The sequence below is a fragment of the Saccoglossus kowalevskii genome, chromosome 7 (assembly GCF_978046115.1).
Source record: "Saccoglossus kowalevskii chromosome 7, keSacKowa6.1, whole genome shotgun sequence".
NCBI classification, from domain to species: domain Eukaryota; kingdom Metazoa; phylum Hemichordata; class Enteropneusta; family Harrimaniidae; genus Saccoglossus; species Saccoglossus kowalevskii.
This window is the reverse complement of record NC_140647.1, coordinates 33,674,920-33,691,243: the sequence shown is the minus strand read 5'-3', so window position 1 is coordinate 33,691,243 and position 16,324 is coordinate 33,674,920. Positions and strand designations below refer to the sequence as shown.

Genomic DNA, 16,324 nt, shown 5'->3' with positions numbered 1-16,324 from the left:
GATTACTGTACATCTATTTTAATAATATGATCTGAAAACACATGCACCCAAACCCAATGGAAACTAACATGGTGTAAACGCATTAATTATTTGCAGATTTTCAATCAAACTCCTGTTCAGGGAAATTTGCTGAATTGAATCCATGTAAATGAGTAATATTATGATAGAACTTGTTTCACTGACAAATCAGTGTATTTGAATTCTGGTGAATACACTGATCAAAACAGTGAAAAATCATTGTACAAAATGTACAGTAATATGAAATACTGTCTCCAGGGTGAGTGTCTACCCACCTTACCTTACCCTAGTTTTAATTAAAAGGTGGGTGTGCCCTCAATAAATCACCCAATGAGTCAGTGCCCTCATAGGTTGAATCATGGATACAAAATTCTAGATCGAGCATTCATAATAGTGAACTTTGGACTGAACATGCTCTCACAAGAATATTCCACTATGCTAAATACAAGACATTTTTGGTTTCCATAGTTACACATTTTTGGCCCTCTAGGGATTAATAGTTAAAAATCATTCCACATCCGTACAAGTCGTTTCAGTTAATCTCCCATTATCTTTGCCAAAAATTATTTGATTTGCATTATGTCAATTCTGAATGAATTATTTTTCAATTTTGAAAACATTTCCCATTTCTGCCACAGAGGGCGTATATTTATATTCTTCCAGTGAGATTTTTTTTAGTTATCTAGGAAAATTAGATGTATGTAGCTGTTTTACAGTATTCAAGTCAGACTTTGGTTTAATGTAGCATCGTTGTGATAAACATAGATAATTGCACACTGTTGTAGGTATAATTGTGTAAAACCACAAGCAGGCCAAGTTAATGCTTTATGTTAAACTGACTGTGATAGAAGTTATGGCCAGGTTTTCAATAACTATCTACTCATCAATTCCAGACCTACCATTAGTTACAATATATGGTTAAACAATCTACATACAAATAATCTAGTTTTTCACAGAGTTATGCAAGATAACATTTCACAAGATTTACAATTACAGTTTACAATCTCAGTATTTACACAACAACTTGCAATTTGCATAGAGACAAGTGCGAGTTTAGGGAACAGTCTAAGCAATTGGTCACATGACCAGGACTGGTATTAAAATCTGTGTGTGTAACATACTATCATTGAAGTTAGAAATGAATTTTTTTTTTCGCTCCATGGTCGGAAGGAGCAATTCTGGTCGACCAAAGAGGAAAGACCAAGTCATACTACACAAAAGTGGACCATGTGTTGAGAAAATGAACAAACGTTTGTCATGTCAAACAAACCAATACAAAACACTATATGTGGATTTATAAGTTTTATTTATTGCACTTAAAGAGTGTTAATTTTGCAACAGAAATATTTCCAATAATCACATTGTTTTTACAAGGCACTATTAAGAGTCATACCTGACCTTTGACTCTCTAAACACAGTCCAAACAGTTACAAACTTTTTTTAAAACCAATTTATTCTGTAGAAAATTTAATTGCCATGATTAGTGTTTGATTTATGTTCAACATTCATGCAAGTAATCCATAACAATAGCAGAGTTATCTCGTTGCTAGGTTACCATGCAGGTGACTGCGTAAATTACCCAGAGTAAAAGGGAGTGGTTGTTATACTGTTGGTCACGGTTACTAACAGTGTGTTGGTGAAGAGCAATATGCGGTCTCACACAGGAATTCCAGAGTACCAGTTTCAGTTTTGTCTCAAAATGTTGCTTTGTGTATAAGTATTGGCATTCAGGTTGTTGTTTGAAAATTCATGAGATGTTCGTAAAATACGAGAAAAGTATTTTTTTTAGTAAGCAGTTATCAAATCAAGCAGGACAATTTATGAATTTGTGAAATTTTGGTACCCATACGTAGATTACAAGACATTGTGGTATCTTTTTGGTTTTGCAAAAAACGAAGTTTTGTGCTGAGACACATTTTTTTCACTGCCGTTTCTTCTGAACTTGTGTTTGTCTTTGTCCCTAATATGTAAGGACGAGTGTCCCAAACCTAAACCACATGTTTGGAAGGCAATGCAGATTGTTCTCAAATTTATACTGTTATTAAGTGTACAGTCTGCTCTTGGCTCAGTGATTCAAACCTTGAACCTCCGTAGTATGAGGTGAACATGCTAACCAATGCACCATCACTCAGGTCAGACATTGGTCATGAAATCAACCTACCGGTATTAGTACCCTATCTTATCATTGAACACACAAACCAATACTGCAGTGACTAGCAAGCTTAAAACTTGCACAGTGCACAATAAAAAGTACACGTCATTGAAAATGAAACAGTCCCCATGGGTACTTTTTTAAAGTGATCTCTAAACACAGACATCCCAAAGAAAGGAATATATTATCAAGTTTCATGCAATTGCAGAAGAAATCAATGACCTATCTTTTTATAGCATAATAGTTTAGTTTTAATATTATTTTTGTGTGTGAAGTATTAGCTTAGTTTTTTGACGTTTCATTCTTTCTTAAACATTTGTAACCATTGCCAATCCCTCTGGGGAATGTGTAAGTGTTAATAAAATTAAAATGTGACAACTGAGGTTAGTGGGGTTAGTATGATAGTAGATTACTAATACAAGACAGCCATGTATTCATTATCTATTATGCCTGACACTCATATGACAGACATGATACAAACTGGAAATAGTTTATTTGTGCATGTTTTATGTTAAATGATCAAGGCATGCAGAGATACAGCCTGAGAACAGCATTCGATCATTTTGAATTCAGTCTGATAAAAAAAAATGATGTGCAACAATGAACATACAAATTTTGAATGAAATATGTCTATGCACAACTAAGACCTGGTTCAAAATGCCAGAATGGCTTGATTTTGATGAATTTTTACCACTACAATGGACACCATTCAGCAACCTTGAATTGGATTATGAATCAAATGCAAGTATGATATGACGTGTGTGTGAAGTTTGAGTGAAATTGGCAATGTCATGAATGCAAAGTAAAAACATTTTTTATCTTGGCCAATTGTTATGGCTATAATACTATTAAGTGTCAAAAACTTATCAGACTACACTTGATTAAATTACCACAAATATATATTGATTAAAAGTTGACATCACTAGCGAGAAATTCCACAAAATAATGAAATTTGTTACAATTTAGAGTCAGATTCAATAGTAGGAAGCCTTTCCATTAACAACTTCCATGCCTTTTCAACCTAGTAAATAAACAAGAAAGAAGGAAAAATGTATGAATTATTCTGATTGATGAGTTTTCTTGATATACTGCATTAATCAACCAGTACCTATAAATTAATCAATGGTGTAAGTCAGAAGACTAAGTGATTAATTTCAATCTTTCTAAAATACATGATATATGAGTATACCAATGACATTGCTATGTTGACAGGGGCTATTTTAAAGCACTCAAGCCATGCACAGATTCCTTTAACACCAATTAAGCAAGAACCAGAGTATTGTACATGTGTGACTTTCACATTGTTAACAACCTAAGCTGGCCAATCACTAAAATGGTCACTAATAATGAGTCATACTGTTAATTGCTCTTGGAATATAACAGACACGAATGGATGTCAAAATATGAGCATTGTCTCAGTACTCTGTACATATCAGTTTTGAATACTGCATTATAAACCCCACAAATAAGAGGGGGAAATATTGGGATTACTATCGATGAAACCAACCTGTTTCTGTGTAATGTCTGGTTCCCATAGTGTACTGAAGATAACATTAGCATCCTTAACTCTCTCATTATTAGTGATTTGTGATTCAATTCTTTGTAGTGCTCTGTCATTGGTCAGTCCATCGCGATTGATGATTCTTGTGATAGCCTATAGAATCATACATAATATACTGTGTCATTTTGTCATATTGAATAAATTCCTATGTACAATCATAAACTGATATACAATTATATTTAAGGTAAGATAACTAAACAGTATTCCCAACTGATTAGTGTACGTTGCAGCGAGGAGCAACTTTCAATACATCTACGCCAAGTAACAAAACTGAGGATTTGTTATGCACAATATACATCAGTTTTTCACTCTGGTCCATGAAAATTGATAACCCCGATCCATGCTATGCCACATTTTTGATATTTTGATGTACCACTAAATTATATGTGAACACGTACCAAACAACACCATACAAAGATGACAATCATAAAACATACTAAACTGAAGGACAAAATTTTCCCCTATTAAAGCAGTACATTTCACTATTAGCCCCCCCTCCCCACGTCGCTCTTTGTTTGATTTGAGTGATGTACTAAAATGTTCCTTCATTATTTAAAAAAAAAAAACCTCTTCAGAATGTATGCATGTCTGAGACTGCTGTGCAAGTCATACCTCATCTTTAGGAATGATTGACACCCACACTTCATGTACATATTTTGTCCAGTTGGCTTCTATGAGAACCGCTGCATCCAGCACAATAACTTCTTTACCTAGAATAAATCCCAATATCAGTTAGCTTACATACTAGAGGTTATCAAACTGTCATATTTACAAAGAGAATTTCATCTTACCTTGTTTAGCAAGGGCAGCAATTTGTTGATTAAATAAGTTGGCAATTTCTGGCCAGACAATCTGATTTAACACATGTAGTCTGGATTTATCTGCAAAGACTTTTGCACCAAGAGCTTTTCGATTGATTTGACCATTGTCAGCTACAATGTCTGGAACAGGAGCACATAAGATATAATCAATATTCCATTTTAGTTTATTAATATTTAAATTCCAACACTTCTTTGCTCTAAAAATTAGATTTGGCAAATTGAGAAAGTTTCACTGATCATCGGTAACATTGTGGTTGATGTGATTGGGACATTATCAATACATCCAGAGTTCACATCCTACAAACTTTCCATTATACAATAGGTAGATGGTTACATAGCCCTGGAATATGGTTTTTGTGAAAAAATACACGATATTTATTGTCAAGCATTCAATATGCAGGTAACATGGGTAGACTAATATCTTGGCTGAGATAGGAAGACTTAAGTCATTGACTGAGATAGGGAGACCAAAATCTTGGCTGAGATAGGAAGACTTAAGTCACTGACTGAGATAGGGAGACTAAAACATTGGCTGAGATAGGAAGACTTAAGTCATTGACTGAGATAGGGAGACTAAAACATTGGCTGAGATAGGGAGACTAAAGTCATTGACTGAGATAAGGAGACTAAAGCTATTGACTGGGATGGGAAGACTAAAACATTGGCTGAGATAGGGAAATTAAAGTCATTGACTGAGAAAGGGGACTAAAGCCATTGACTGTGATAGGGAGACTAAAACATTGGCAGAGATAGGGAGACTAAAGTCATTGACTGAGATAAGGAGACTAAAGCCATTGACTGAGATTCATTCATGATGATATAAATTAGTAAATTATGAATGAGATACAAATGAGCTGATGTTCAAAATCTTTTCAGAATATGCAAATTGTTTGCAAATCATAAATCAAAGGGTACACTAGCTGCTGCTTTGTTATACATTGACTAATGATAAAACATCGGTAAGATGTTCAGTGATAAGGCAATAGTTTTCTGGCAATGGACTGAAAATAGTTGAACTATGAATAGCGTTTTGGGTCATTTATCATTTTTATCTGAAGTGACACACAAATCTTGGATTCTGCTCAACTCACACATGAACTAAGAGACGACATCAAAAGATCGATGTCGGATAAAAAACTTATTTCCTTTAGTTTGGGGGTGGGGGGTTTTGACCTCAAAAAGTTTCCATCCTACAAAAACGATTTTATTTTTTAATGAAGTCAAAAAAATCTTGGAGTATTTGTAGTTCGTTTTTTTTTCTATCAGATCATGGACAGAAATAACCGAAAAGGAAAAAAAACACAGAAAAATGGTTTGGTTCAAGTGTAAATCTGTGCGTCAAATGAGGTGCATTTGTAAAATCTTTTTACACCCACCCGACAACCAACTGCTATGCAATACTACTGTCCGATTATCAATTTGTATTTAATGGTGAATGTAGTCTGACGCCATGATCAATATTTATCAATTAAGTTTCAGTGTGGGGGGGGGGGTAGGGGGGTTTGGAAAAAAACTAAAGGAATTAAGTTTTTTATCCGACATCGATCTTTTGACGTCGTCCCTAATAACTGTTCACACACTTCAACATTCTATGGTTTCGTCAATTCTATTGTTAATAAATTGATAAACTACTCGGCTGTGCTTAATCATCAGGCATTGCCCACTACATATTAATTTACTTAGACTGTGAAAGACACCTAGGTTACATATACTGCATACAAATACTCGTATATGCATTCCACATGTCACACGAAACAAATGTAAATTTTATTCGTCACTGCAAGCTATATTTGTCTTAGAAATTTCGGCTTTTATTATGGCCCCAGCCCTGACATTGTGAAATAGCAATAACTGTACCTTCTCCAAATGCACGGATGACATTTCTATATGCCTCTGTTCCTGGCTCATACGCTTTGTGACCCAGCTTATCACAGTCAATCACACCAGCACCCAGAGTCTGTAATCTTTTACAGATAGATGATTTACCACTAGCAGATCCACCAGTTAATCCAAGTATGTAAGGTTTCGTTGTCAAACCACCACGCAGCTGGTAAGCAAAGAACACAACTCATATTTGTAACTCAAGAACAAAAGTGGCATAACACACTTGTGATGCCTTCAATGGAATTTGTTTTAAACATATGCAAGATATACATATGAGAAAATTGGCAAGCTGTGAAACGAATCTTTTATAAACAGATAGCCAATCCTTCATAGGGGTATCATAGTGTTAATCACTAAAACAATGTTTATAAAAGACAAATAAATGACATTCATGCACTGATGCCAATCCCAATTCTGTTGAAATATGGAATAATGTCACTGATTTGAGAATCACAACTTCATGAATTATACTAAATTGAAAACACAGGTATTTTTCTGTCACTTTACGGAATTGTAAAATTAAAATTATTAAAAGTAATAAAGAACTCACCGGTGACAAGTGACAAGATGTGATAACATTGTTTAATTTCACATCTCAAAATAATAGACACATACACACCTTCCACACACACTGTGGTATGGGGCAGGAATCTAGTTTGATCAAAGATGAGTAAATGAGGAAGGTTTCAACATAGTACTCAGTAGCCTTTGCCTCTGACTAGATAAGCTGGGAAGGTTTCAACAAAGTACCCAGCAGCCTTTGCCTCTGACTAGATGAGCTAATACCACATACCTGGGGAGGTTTCAACAAAGTACCCAGCAGCCTTTGCCTCTGACGAGATGAGCTAATACCACATACCTGGGGAGGTTTCAACAAAGTGCCCAGCAGCCTTTGCCTCTGACTAGATGAGCTAATACCACATACTTGGGGAGGTTTCAACAAAGTACCCAGCAGCCTTTGCCTCTGACTAGATGAGCTAATACCACATACCTGGGGAGGTTTCAACAAAGTACCCAGCAGCCTTTGCCTCTGACTAGATGAGCTAATACCACATACCTAGGGAGGTTTCAACATAGTACCCAGCAGCCTTTGCCTCTGACTAGATGAGCTAATACCACATACCTGGGAAGGTTTCAACAAAATACCCAGCAGCCTTTGCCTCTGACTAGATGAGCTAATACCACATACCTGGGGAGGTTTCAACAAAGTACCCAGCAGCCTTTGCCTCTGACGAGATGAGCTAATACCACATACCTGGGGAGGTTTCAACAAAGTGCCCAGCAGCCTTTGCCTCTGACTAGATGAGCTAATACCACATACCTAGGGAGCTTTCAACAAAGTACCCAGCAGCCTTTGCCTCTGACTGGATGAGCTAATACCGCATACCTGGGAAGGTTTCAACAAAATACCCAGCAGCCTTTGCCTCTGACTAGATGAGCTAATACCACATACCTGGGGAGGTTTCAACAAAGTACCCAGCAGCCTTTGCCTCTGACGAGATGAGCTAATACCACATACCTGGGGAGGTTTCAACAAAGTGCCCAGCAGCCTTTGCCTCTGACTAGATGAGCTAATACCACATACTTGGGGAGGTTTCAACAAAGTACCCAGCAGCCTTTGCCTCTGACTAGATGAGCTAATACCACATACCTGGGGAGGTTTCAACAAAGTACCCAGCAGCCTTTGCCTCTGACTAGATGAGCTAATACCACATACCTAGGGAGGTTTCAACATAGTACCCAGCAGCCTTTGCCTCTGACTAGATGAGCTAATACCACATACTTGGGGAGCTTTCAACAAAGTACCCAGCAGCCTTTGCCTCTGACTGGATGAGCTAATACCGCATACCTGGGAAGGTTTCAACAAAATACCCAGCAGCCTTTGCCTCTGACTAGATGAGCTAATACCACATACCTGGGGAGGTTTCAACAAAGTACCCAGCAGCCTTTGCCTCTGACTAGATGAGCTAATACCACATACCTGGGGAGGTTTCAACAAAGTACCCAGCAGCCTTTGCCTCTGACTGGATGAGCTAATACCGCATACCTGGGAAGGTTTCAACAAAATACCCAGCAGCCTTTGCCTCTGACTAGATGAGCTAATACCACATACCTGGGGAGGTTTCAACAAAGTACCCAGCAGCCTTTGCTTCTGACTAGATGACCTGATACCACATACCTGGGGAGGTTTCAACAAAGTGCCCAGCAGCCTTTGCCTCTGACTAGATGAGCTAATACCACATACCTGGGGAGGTTTCAACAAAGTACCCAGCAGCCTTTGCCTCTGACTAGATGAGCTAATACCACATACTTGGGGAGGTTTCAACAAAGTATCCAGCAGCCTTTGCCTCTGACTAGATTAGCTAGTACCACATACTTGGGGAGATTTCAACAAAGTACCCAGCAGCCTTTGCCTCTGACTAGATTAGCTAATACCACATACCTGGGGAGGTTTCAACAAAGTACCCAGCAGCCTTTGCCTCTGACTCGATGAGCTGATTTTACTTTCTTCATGTGGTGCATGATGGGAGTCGGCAATCAATCCAATTTCATACACATATAATTTACATAATCCCTGTGTAATTTATAATACCAAACATGGCAAGTTAATGACATAATAGACGTGTAGTGTACATTATTAAAGACCACTAGTGGCAAATACTTGTTCATTTGTATTATGTAAAATAAAAGAATATGAACGAACTAGAAAAGAATGTCACCTGCTGAAAGTACTATGCAATGAGATTATTACAATTGGTATACAGTACTTGCTCTATTAGTAGCATATTTGCATACATAAATTACAGTCAGTGGTTTATAATATTTGAATGATCCAGTATACAACTATTGCAAAACTAGTTTTTATGCGCTTCTATTGGAGATGATGGGCTTCTAATAGAGCAAATACAGTATTGGAATAAGAATTTTGAACTGTAAAGTTGCTTTTAACCTACCTTATCAATTCTTTTTTGATTTACCATATTCCCACCTTTCTTTGTTTCTTCACTAACCACAATGCATTGCATATCAGGATCCACTATGGAGGGCCCAAATGGATCGATAATTGGTACTACCGATTGATCTCGAAGAACTGAGGGTTTGATATCCCTAATGAACCCTACCACATCACTAATTCTCTCTTCTATAGGGCAGATCAACTCGCATACTGTTTTCTCTGAAAAAAAATAATTAAGAAAATGTTCATAGTAAATAGTGTTTTATCCAATCCAAGAAACTGACAGAAACCCTATTAAAACATTACAATTACATGTATACGATGAAACTGTATATACTACTTTAAAGAGACAATTTTTACACTGGATGCACCTAGATTAAAAATCTTCAATAAACCATTTTGCTCTATTAGTAGCGTAAATCACAGAGGTGTTTCTATGGTTACAATAAGTAAGATTTTATTGGATGCAACAAATGTGATTTTGGGTTTACATGTGCTTTTATTGGAGATATGCTTCTAATAGAACAAATACGGTAACAGCAACTGTAAACAGTTACATTTCCACTGCTAAAAATGTTAAAGAACCATACACTGCCCATTATTGAGTGATAACAGGGCAGAGACTGGGATGCGTGTATTAATGAACAAGACACACTCAAGCTCATGATCTAAGCGAATCACCCCCTTATATTGGACAAGAATAAGGGTCAATGGCAAGATATTACACAAGGTGATGACTCTGCAGGAAATTAATAATCACCTTCATGAATGAACAAATTCAGTTAAACTGCAGAGTTGAAAATAGAGGTTCACATTATCATGTGATAAAGTAAAGCTATGACATCATATAATCACATAATAGTGGGCAGTGAAGAGGTCATTCATTTTAATTAGATGGCCCAAAATTACAAAAGATTGAATATATATGCAGTAATATGCTTGATCAGACATGAGAAAACAGACGCATAGATAAAGTTGCAGATCAAAGTGACCAGGATAGTCACTATAACTACGTTTTAAGAAGCCCAGTGAAATATTCAATAAATGTTTTTCTTTTCTCAAGAATTTACAATTTGTCTCTAGAAAATAAAGTGGTTTACAGTACCGGTAACATGTAAATCTACACTAAGCTGTCACTAGAGGGCGCTATACTTACTACAATTCATCTTTCCATCTGTAACACCAACTGTGATCCTTTCTTCTGCTAATAAACAAGACACACTCAGTAGAATCTTGTGTCCATTGTGCAATCTATCAAATGTTCCACCAAGAACAATACTGCCATATGATAGCATTTCTTCATTTTCATTGTCCTTCGCAACCTTAAATTCACAGTTACGCAGATAGTTGAACTGCGGAGTAGATTTCACATTAAACATACTTCCAATGATGTGATGCAACTGTTCATTCTGAGGATAATCAGTCAGCACCACATCAATGTCTTTACTAAGTTGCCATGGAAATGAAAGATTCACATTTTTATTGCTTATGTTTGATAGCAAGACTCGTACATCTAAGTGTTGACAGACATCTGCGGCATTGGTGTAGATGCTTGTGACTAAATTTGTCACTTGTTTTGTTAATGGTACAATGGGTACACTGTTTACATCTAATGGTTGTGCAGTCTGTAAATTTACATATAATGTCTCTTTGATACACTCTGCTGCCTGACTCAATATTGGTAATATACTGCATTGTATATTAGATACTGACGATGTTAACAGGAGAAGACCAGTACGATACATACTACCATGTACAACGTATAGTTCTACAAATTTAAACAGAAAACACATTCATTATACAAATGATGGATCAGACTGTGACCAAGGCTTCTTGCATTGAAGACAACTGATTGTGAGTTGAGTTGGAGTGTGTGGAGTTACTGTTAATCAGTATTACCTGAAGGAGCTTTATATTAAAGGGTTGACCAAGTGCCAATTTGTCGACAATCAAAAACAGAGAACACCACCCCATTGAGATTAAAACATTAATAAATAAATATTAGAGAATTATCTGTTAATGCATGTAATGCAAACCATTTTAATTTTGAATTTTATGAAAAATCAAGAAATATTGTAGTTTAAATATTCACCTATTATTAAATAGCAAACAGTTTATGTTTAACAGTTCTATAAGCGATGTTACCTCCATGATGACATCATAGAGCATTGATATGAATATTTACTATTACTGACTTCAGTTTTCAGTCTGTGATCACAGCATGGTTTTGCTTCCAGAGCTCTGTATTTTACTTGATGCTGCCAACATACTTTGGACACATGAATCTATAGAACTGCTGTCAAGTTATTTCTAATGATTGGTAATCTTAATGCATTTTTAATTCAAAAGTATTTTTTCTATTAGAAGCACATCTCCAATGGAAGCACATGTAAGCCAACAGTTGTATTTTTTTGTATAACAATACTGGATTATTAATGTAATGACAATTTAATTGAAGATGAGGAACACTTTCTATTGACTTGTCAGAAATATGTTACTGAATGAAAAATATTTATTAATAATAGAATCAAAATTTCATTAAAGATGTAAAAGACAGTGAAAATCTATTCATATATTTACTTTCAAGTACATGTACTACTTTTGTATCTCTATTACAAACATTATTTTAAATTCAACTGATTATATATGTAAAACAGAGAGGTTCTAATATTATTTATTTATTTACATAAATTCTATCACATTTCATAAAATATCAGTTTTTTGCTATAACCCAATGTAAAATTGATTACAAGGGAGCAATTAAGTTATTATTACAAAAATATTAGTTATTTTAAACAGATATACCTCATTAAATGATTATGCTACTATTAGAGCAAATATGGTATTTGCTTCAGTGGAAACGGGTATTTATTAGAACCTTTTACCTTCAAGCAAAATGCCAAAAATTTGTTGTAACAATCATGACAATCCACAATCAACTGCTACGGAAGTTAACTATTTCTATTTTTTATAAACTTTATTTTTATTCATTTAGTAATTTACTATTTCTTTACTTTATATTTAGATTATATTTCGAGCATGAACTATATGTTCGATTCACGTTTGATTTGAACTAAAAAAATGTTGCATATAATGTACAATATATACAACAGTATGCATTGCTATTAGAGATGATCATTGTCATTTTGGTAATGTGTTAGGTTGTCCTCTCCCATAGTTAGGCCTTCTTCCTCTGAGGGCCAATTGGCTCAGGTCACACGGGTCTTATGAAAAAGTCACCAGCGAATCAAAAATGAAAAAAATATTGAATGGAATGTTAATCAAAATTGAATGCAAAACTTCACACTCGTATAATCCTTCAGTTCTGTTGTTTAAAGGGTGTTTGTTAATAATTTCCTCATCTGTCACTGGAATCTGAATCTGTTAAAGGGGCACTTCCAGTTAAGCCTAATTTCACAACAAATTTACTTTCTGGATTAAAATTACAATGGATAACAAAAGATAGATTAACTTTGTAAACAACATAAACAATAGTGTCCCATGATTCTTTGGTGCAATCCCTGGAATTGAGCGGTTCCCCCTTAAAAATATACCATTTCACATGTAATACTCCCCTGGTCTGCTCACATTTTAGAAACCATGCCCACTTTTGCAAAACCAAATTATAACTATGTTCAATTACAAACCATGTTCAATTACAAACTCAAATTTGAGTGAATCAAAATTCGAGTTACGGGCGACATAGACATAGATTTTTTGTTTGCTTAACGTCCACATTTAATAACTCAAACTTCAATTAACAGTTAAGTAACTGAACTTGTAACTACTAGTATTAATGATAAACAAAAAGAAAATCTGTGTTGCTCATAACTCAAAAACAGATGGATGTTCGTAACTCAATTCAGCATCTTGCCTTACACAAATGTATACATTTATTTAGTCATGCTCAAAGAATGTCTATGATATCACAGTAGATTGACAATATGACAATATTTTGTTATAAGACAGTGTGTGTAATAATTAATTCAAGTTTCTTTATTTCAGTTTGAAATAAGAATTTGATTTTTCATTTGTTTGTTTGTTTATATCTCAATAAAACAAGTTAAATTAAACAGCATCCACCCATCAATTAAGAAGACCTTGGAAAGATTCAATTGTACATTACTACATGTATTAAAGAACAACGGTTACCCATCGTGCCAAGCTCAAATAAAACCCTATTATCAGGTCTCAAAGGTCAACACAGCTCCTAGCAATCACGTTGGCACGACGCCAGGTTCAAACCACTACATAGCTCAACAGAAGACGTATCGGCTGCAGTGGACAGCGTCGTCCGCTCTTTCTCCAGTCAAATTTAGAAAGGAACGCCTCGCAGAAAACTAGGAACTTACAAGTTTGGATTGGAATTTAGTCATAAAAGTGAGGTCACTGAAGTAGTTATGTTTGGAAATGGATAAATTATACCTGTCAGCAGAAGACAATTGGTCACCACTCGATCTTCGACTAGATTTGGGTCAACTGAGTGGTCGACCCCGTCGCAACGATTACTCTTTTCAGGTAGGTAGGGGTAGGCGAGAATTTAATCTGAGATAGTATTTTTCAACTTTAACCCTTTGCTCTACGCATGCCCGAAAAGATCACATGACTATCACCTGACAAAACTGACCAATCCGAGAATCAGAGTTTTTCAATGACGTACATGGCGGCAAGAAGATAACCTTTTGCGAAGAATTCTTACAGGTTTTTATAAATTTCTGACTTGTGCCGCCTTTTCTCGTGTGTTTTCCAGATTCAGTTGAACCCATTCGGTAACGATATGGTTATACAGCAGCTATACGAAGAGGTGAGTCCGAATTTCTTTGCCTAGCAACTAAAATATCCACGGACGCCTCTGTCCAAGATCACGATGATCTGACCATACTGAGTTACGATATATTGGGCGGAGAAGGGGCGTCCATGTGCAAGTATAATACTTTATCCAATCATCGGACGGATTAGTCACCGTAATACTATTTCCAAGCATATAATAATGTACTTAATCCGAGCTTTTTGATTGATATTCGTGTAGTTTAACGATTAATTTTTAGATTTTGGTTTTAGGTTTGAACACGGAAGTTCCGTAACCCCATGACCCAGTTAAGTTGATGGGCTGCTCTGCTAATGGGCCCATTCCTACTTTTCTGCCTGTGTTATTTAAACGGTGCCCTGACCCTTTTGATTTTATACCTTGCCTTTATTGTGCTTGTGTATCTATGGACTATAGTGTATCCTCTGCTTAGACCACGCATGGAGCTAAAAAAGATCCTGCAGTATGCCCTCTAACATATGCTAGTGCATGAAGCTTACAATCTTGGAATACATCTTGATAAAAAAGGAAAAGACAACCGAGTAACAGACATAAAACAAAATTTTGAAAATTTAAATATGGGAAATATTTGGAAGAACCATAAATCTCTGGATGACAAAAAACTGAAACAGTAAAATGCAAACTAGAACAATCCTTTGAAATCAATAGCACAGAAACATTACATGATAAAAACAAGTTATGAACTTATAGAAAACTGAATTTGCGTATGAAAAATATCTCACCACAATCAAAAATCCGAATCATAGAGCTGCTATGACAAAACTCAGAATAAGTGCTCATACCCTTCAAATCGAAAGGGCCAGATATATTAACCTTAGTAGCTGAGGACCGAATCTGCCCGGTTTGTGACAAACAGGAAATAGAAAACGAAAAACATATTTTTCTCAATTGTAATTTATACAAGGAGGAATGAGAAATCATGATCAAGAATATTAAATACAATAAAAGCAACTTTAGGATGGATGATAAACACCTATTAGATATACTAAAAAGTAAAAATGACAAAAAAATCATTGAGCTCGGAAAATTCATCCACACTTGTTTCAAATTACGACAAGAAAAAATCCTAAAATGACAGATGCCTCAACCAACCACCACATAATTTAAATTTTTTCTTCTTTTGCTATACATTCAATTGTCTTTGATTGTCTTGTTGTTACACTTTGTTGGTTTTGTTTTCTTTTTTGCTACTTCATTGTATTTTCAACTAAGATCCCACATTTTCAATAAAGATTACCGGTACTATTATTATGACATAATTTGTTGGGATATTCAGTCAAAATGGAACCACTAAAATTTATTTGGTTCAGCTTGGTGACTCCTGGGCGAGAGGCATTTACAAAAAATGAAAGACACAAATTAAACTCTTGTGACTCCTGATTTTCTCCAGTTTTGCACAATGTAAATTCTATTTTACCAAATTACACAGTTGGGGGGGGGGGGTTTAAATCACTATATTAAAGTATGATTTTGTTTTGTGTTATTTGTGTAGCAATGAATGAGTGAGCATCATTAGAAAAATGCCTGTATGTTGGTCATATTGGTTTAAGGGCACACTATTATTATTAAAATGCCTGTATGTTGGTCATATTGGTTTAAGGGCACACTATTATTATTAAAATCCCTGTATGTTGGTCATATTGGTTTAAGGGCACACTATTATTATTAAAATGCCTGTATGTTGGTCATATTGGTTTAAGGGCACACTATTATTATTAAAATCCCTGTATGTTGGTCATATTGGTTTAAGGGCACACTATTATTATTAAAATGCCTAGGAAATACCTGGGTTCAACTTATCAATCACTCAACAAGAAAATTTATGGTAATAGAGAGAAATAGAAAATAAAATAGTGTGCCACAAAATAAATTTTTTTTGATGTTGTACCTCAGCGTTACTTGTGCAACATTCCTAACAGAGCCCTAACGGGAAACTGGACAGTGACCATGTGATGGCAAAAAACAATGCAGTTGCTATTGCTGCAGTATTCACATCTTTATGTCACTGTACATACATGACAATCAACTGCAGTACTATGAACAACAATTACAAAATTCTGTAATGTCAAGAGACCATCTTGTCAAAAGTAAAAAAAAAAAAATA

The 16,324-nt window shown here is 35.5% G+C and overlaps 2 protein-coding genes across 4 annotated transcripts in view; one reads left to right on the top strand and one right to left on the bottom strand.

Moving 5' to 3' along the window:
* Window positions 1–1,307: 1,307 nt before the first annotated feature.
* LOC100370768 (bifunctional coenzyme A synthase-like) lies at window positions 1,308–13,942 on the bottom strand. Its single transcript, XM_085501490.1, has 9 exons — window positions 13,818–13,942; window positions 10,549–11,160; window positions 9,391–9,611; window positions 8,880–9,011; window positions 6,410–6,599; window positions 4,523–4,672; window positions 4,344–4,441; window positions 3,678–3,824; window positions 1,308–3,191 (listed from the first exon to the last, which is right to left on the bottom strand). Exons 2-9 carry the CDS (start codon window positions 11,135–11,137, stop codon window positions 3,126–3,128), a joined length of 1,593 nt encoding a protein of 530 aa, XP_085357616.1. The 5' UTR covers window positions 11,138–11,160; window positions 13,818–13,942; the 3' UTR covers window positions 1,308–3,125.
* A 108-nt stretch (window positions 13,943–14,050) lies between these two features.
* Window positions 14,051–16,324, top strand: part of LOC100370913 (uncharacterized) — a 51,874-nt gene continuing 49,600 nt past the window's right edge. For all 3 annotated transcript variants that reach the window (XR_014929933.1, XR_014929934.1, XM_006818790.3), the window contains exon 1: window positions 14,051–14,196. Coding sequence is in view for 1 of the 3 variants with exons in the window: in XM_006818790.3 (XP_006818853.2) it covers window positions 14,170–14,196 (27 nt within the window). In the remaining 2 variants the exon portion in view is untranslated. The remainder of the gene's footprint in view (window positions 14,197–16,324) is intronic.

Coding starts and splice junctions, on each gene's coding strand:
- LOC100370768 (XM_085501490.1), bottom strand. CDS start 11,137: ATGTATCGTACTGGTCTTCTCCTGTTAACATCGTCAGTATCTAATATA. Junction 6,600..8,879: donor CTTTGTTGAAACCTCCCCAG/GTATGTGGTATT, acceptor TTTGCTTACCAG/CTGCGTGGTGGTTTGACAAC. Junction 4,673..6,409: donor CATCCGTGCATTTGGAGAAG/GTACAGTTATTG, acceptor CTCCTGTTCCAG/ACATTGTAGCTGACAATGGT.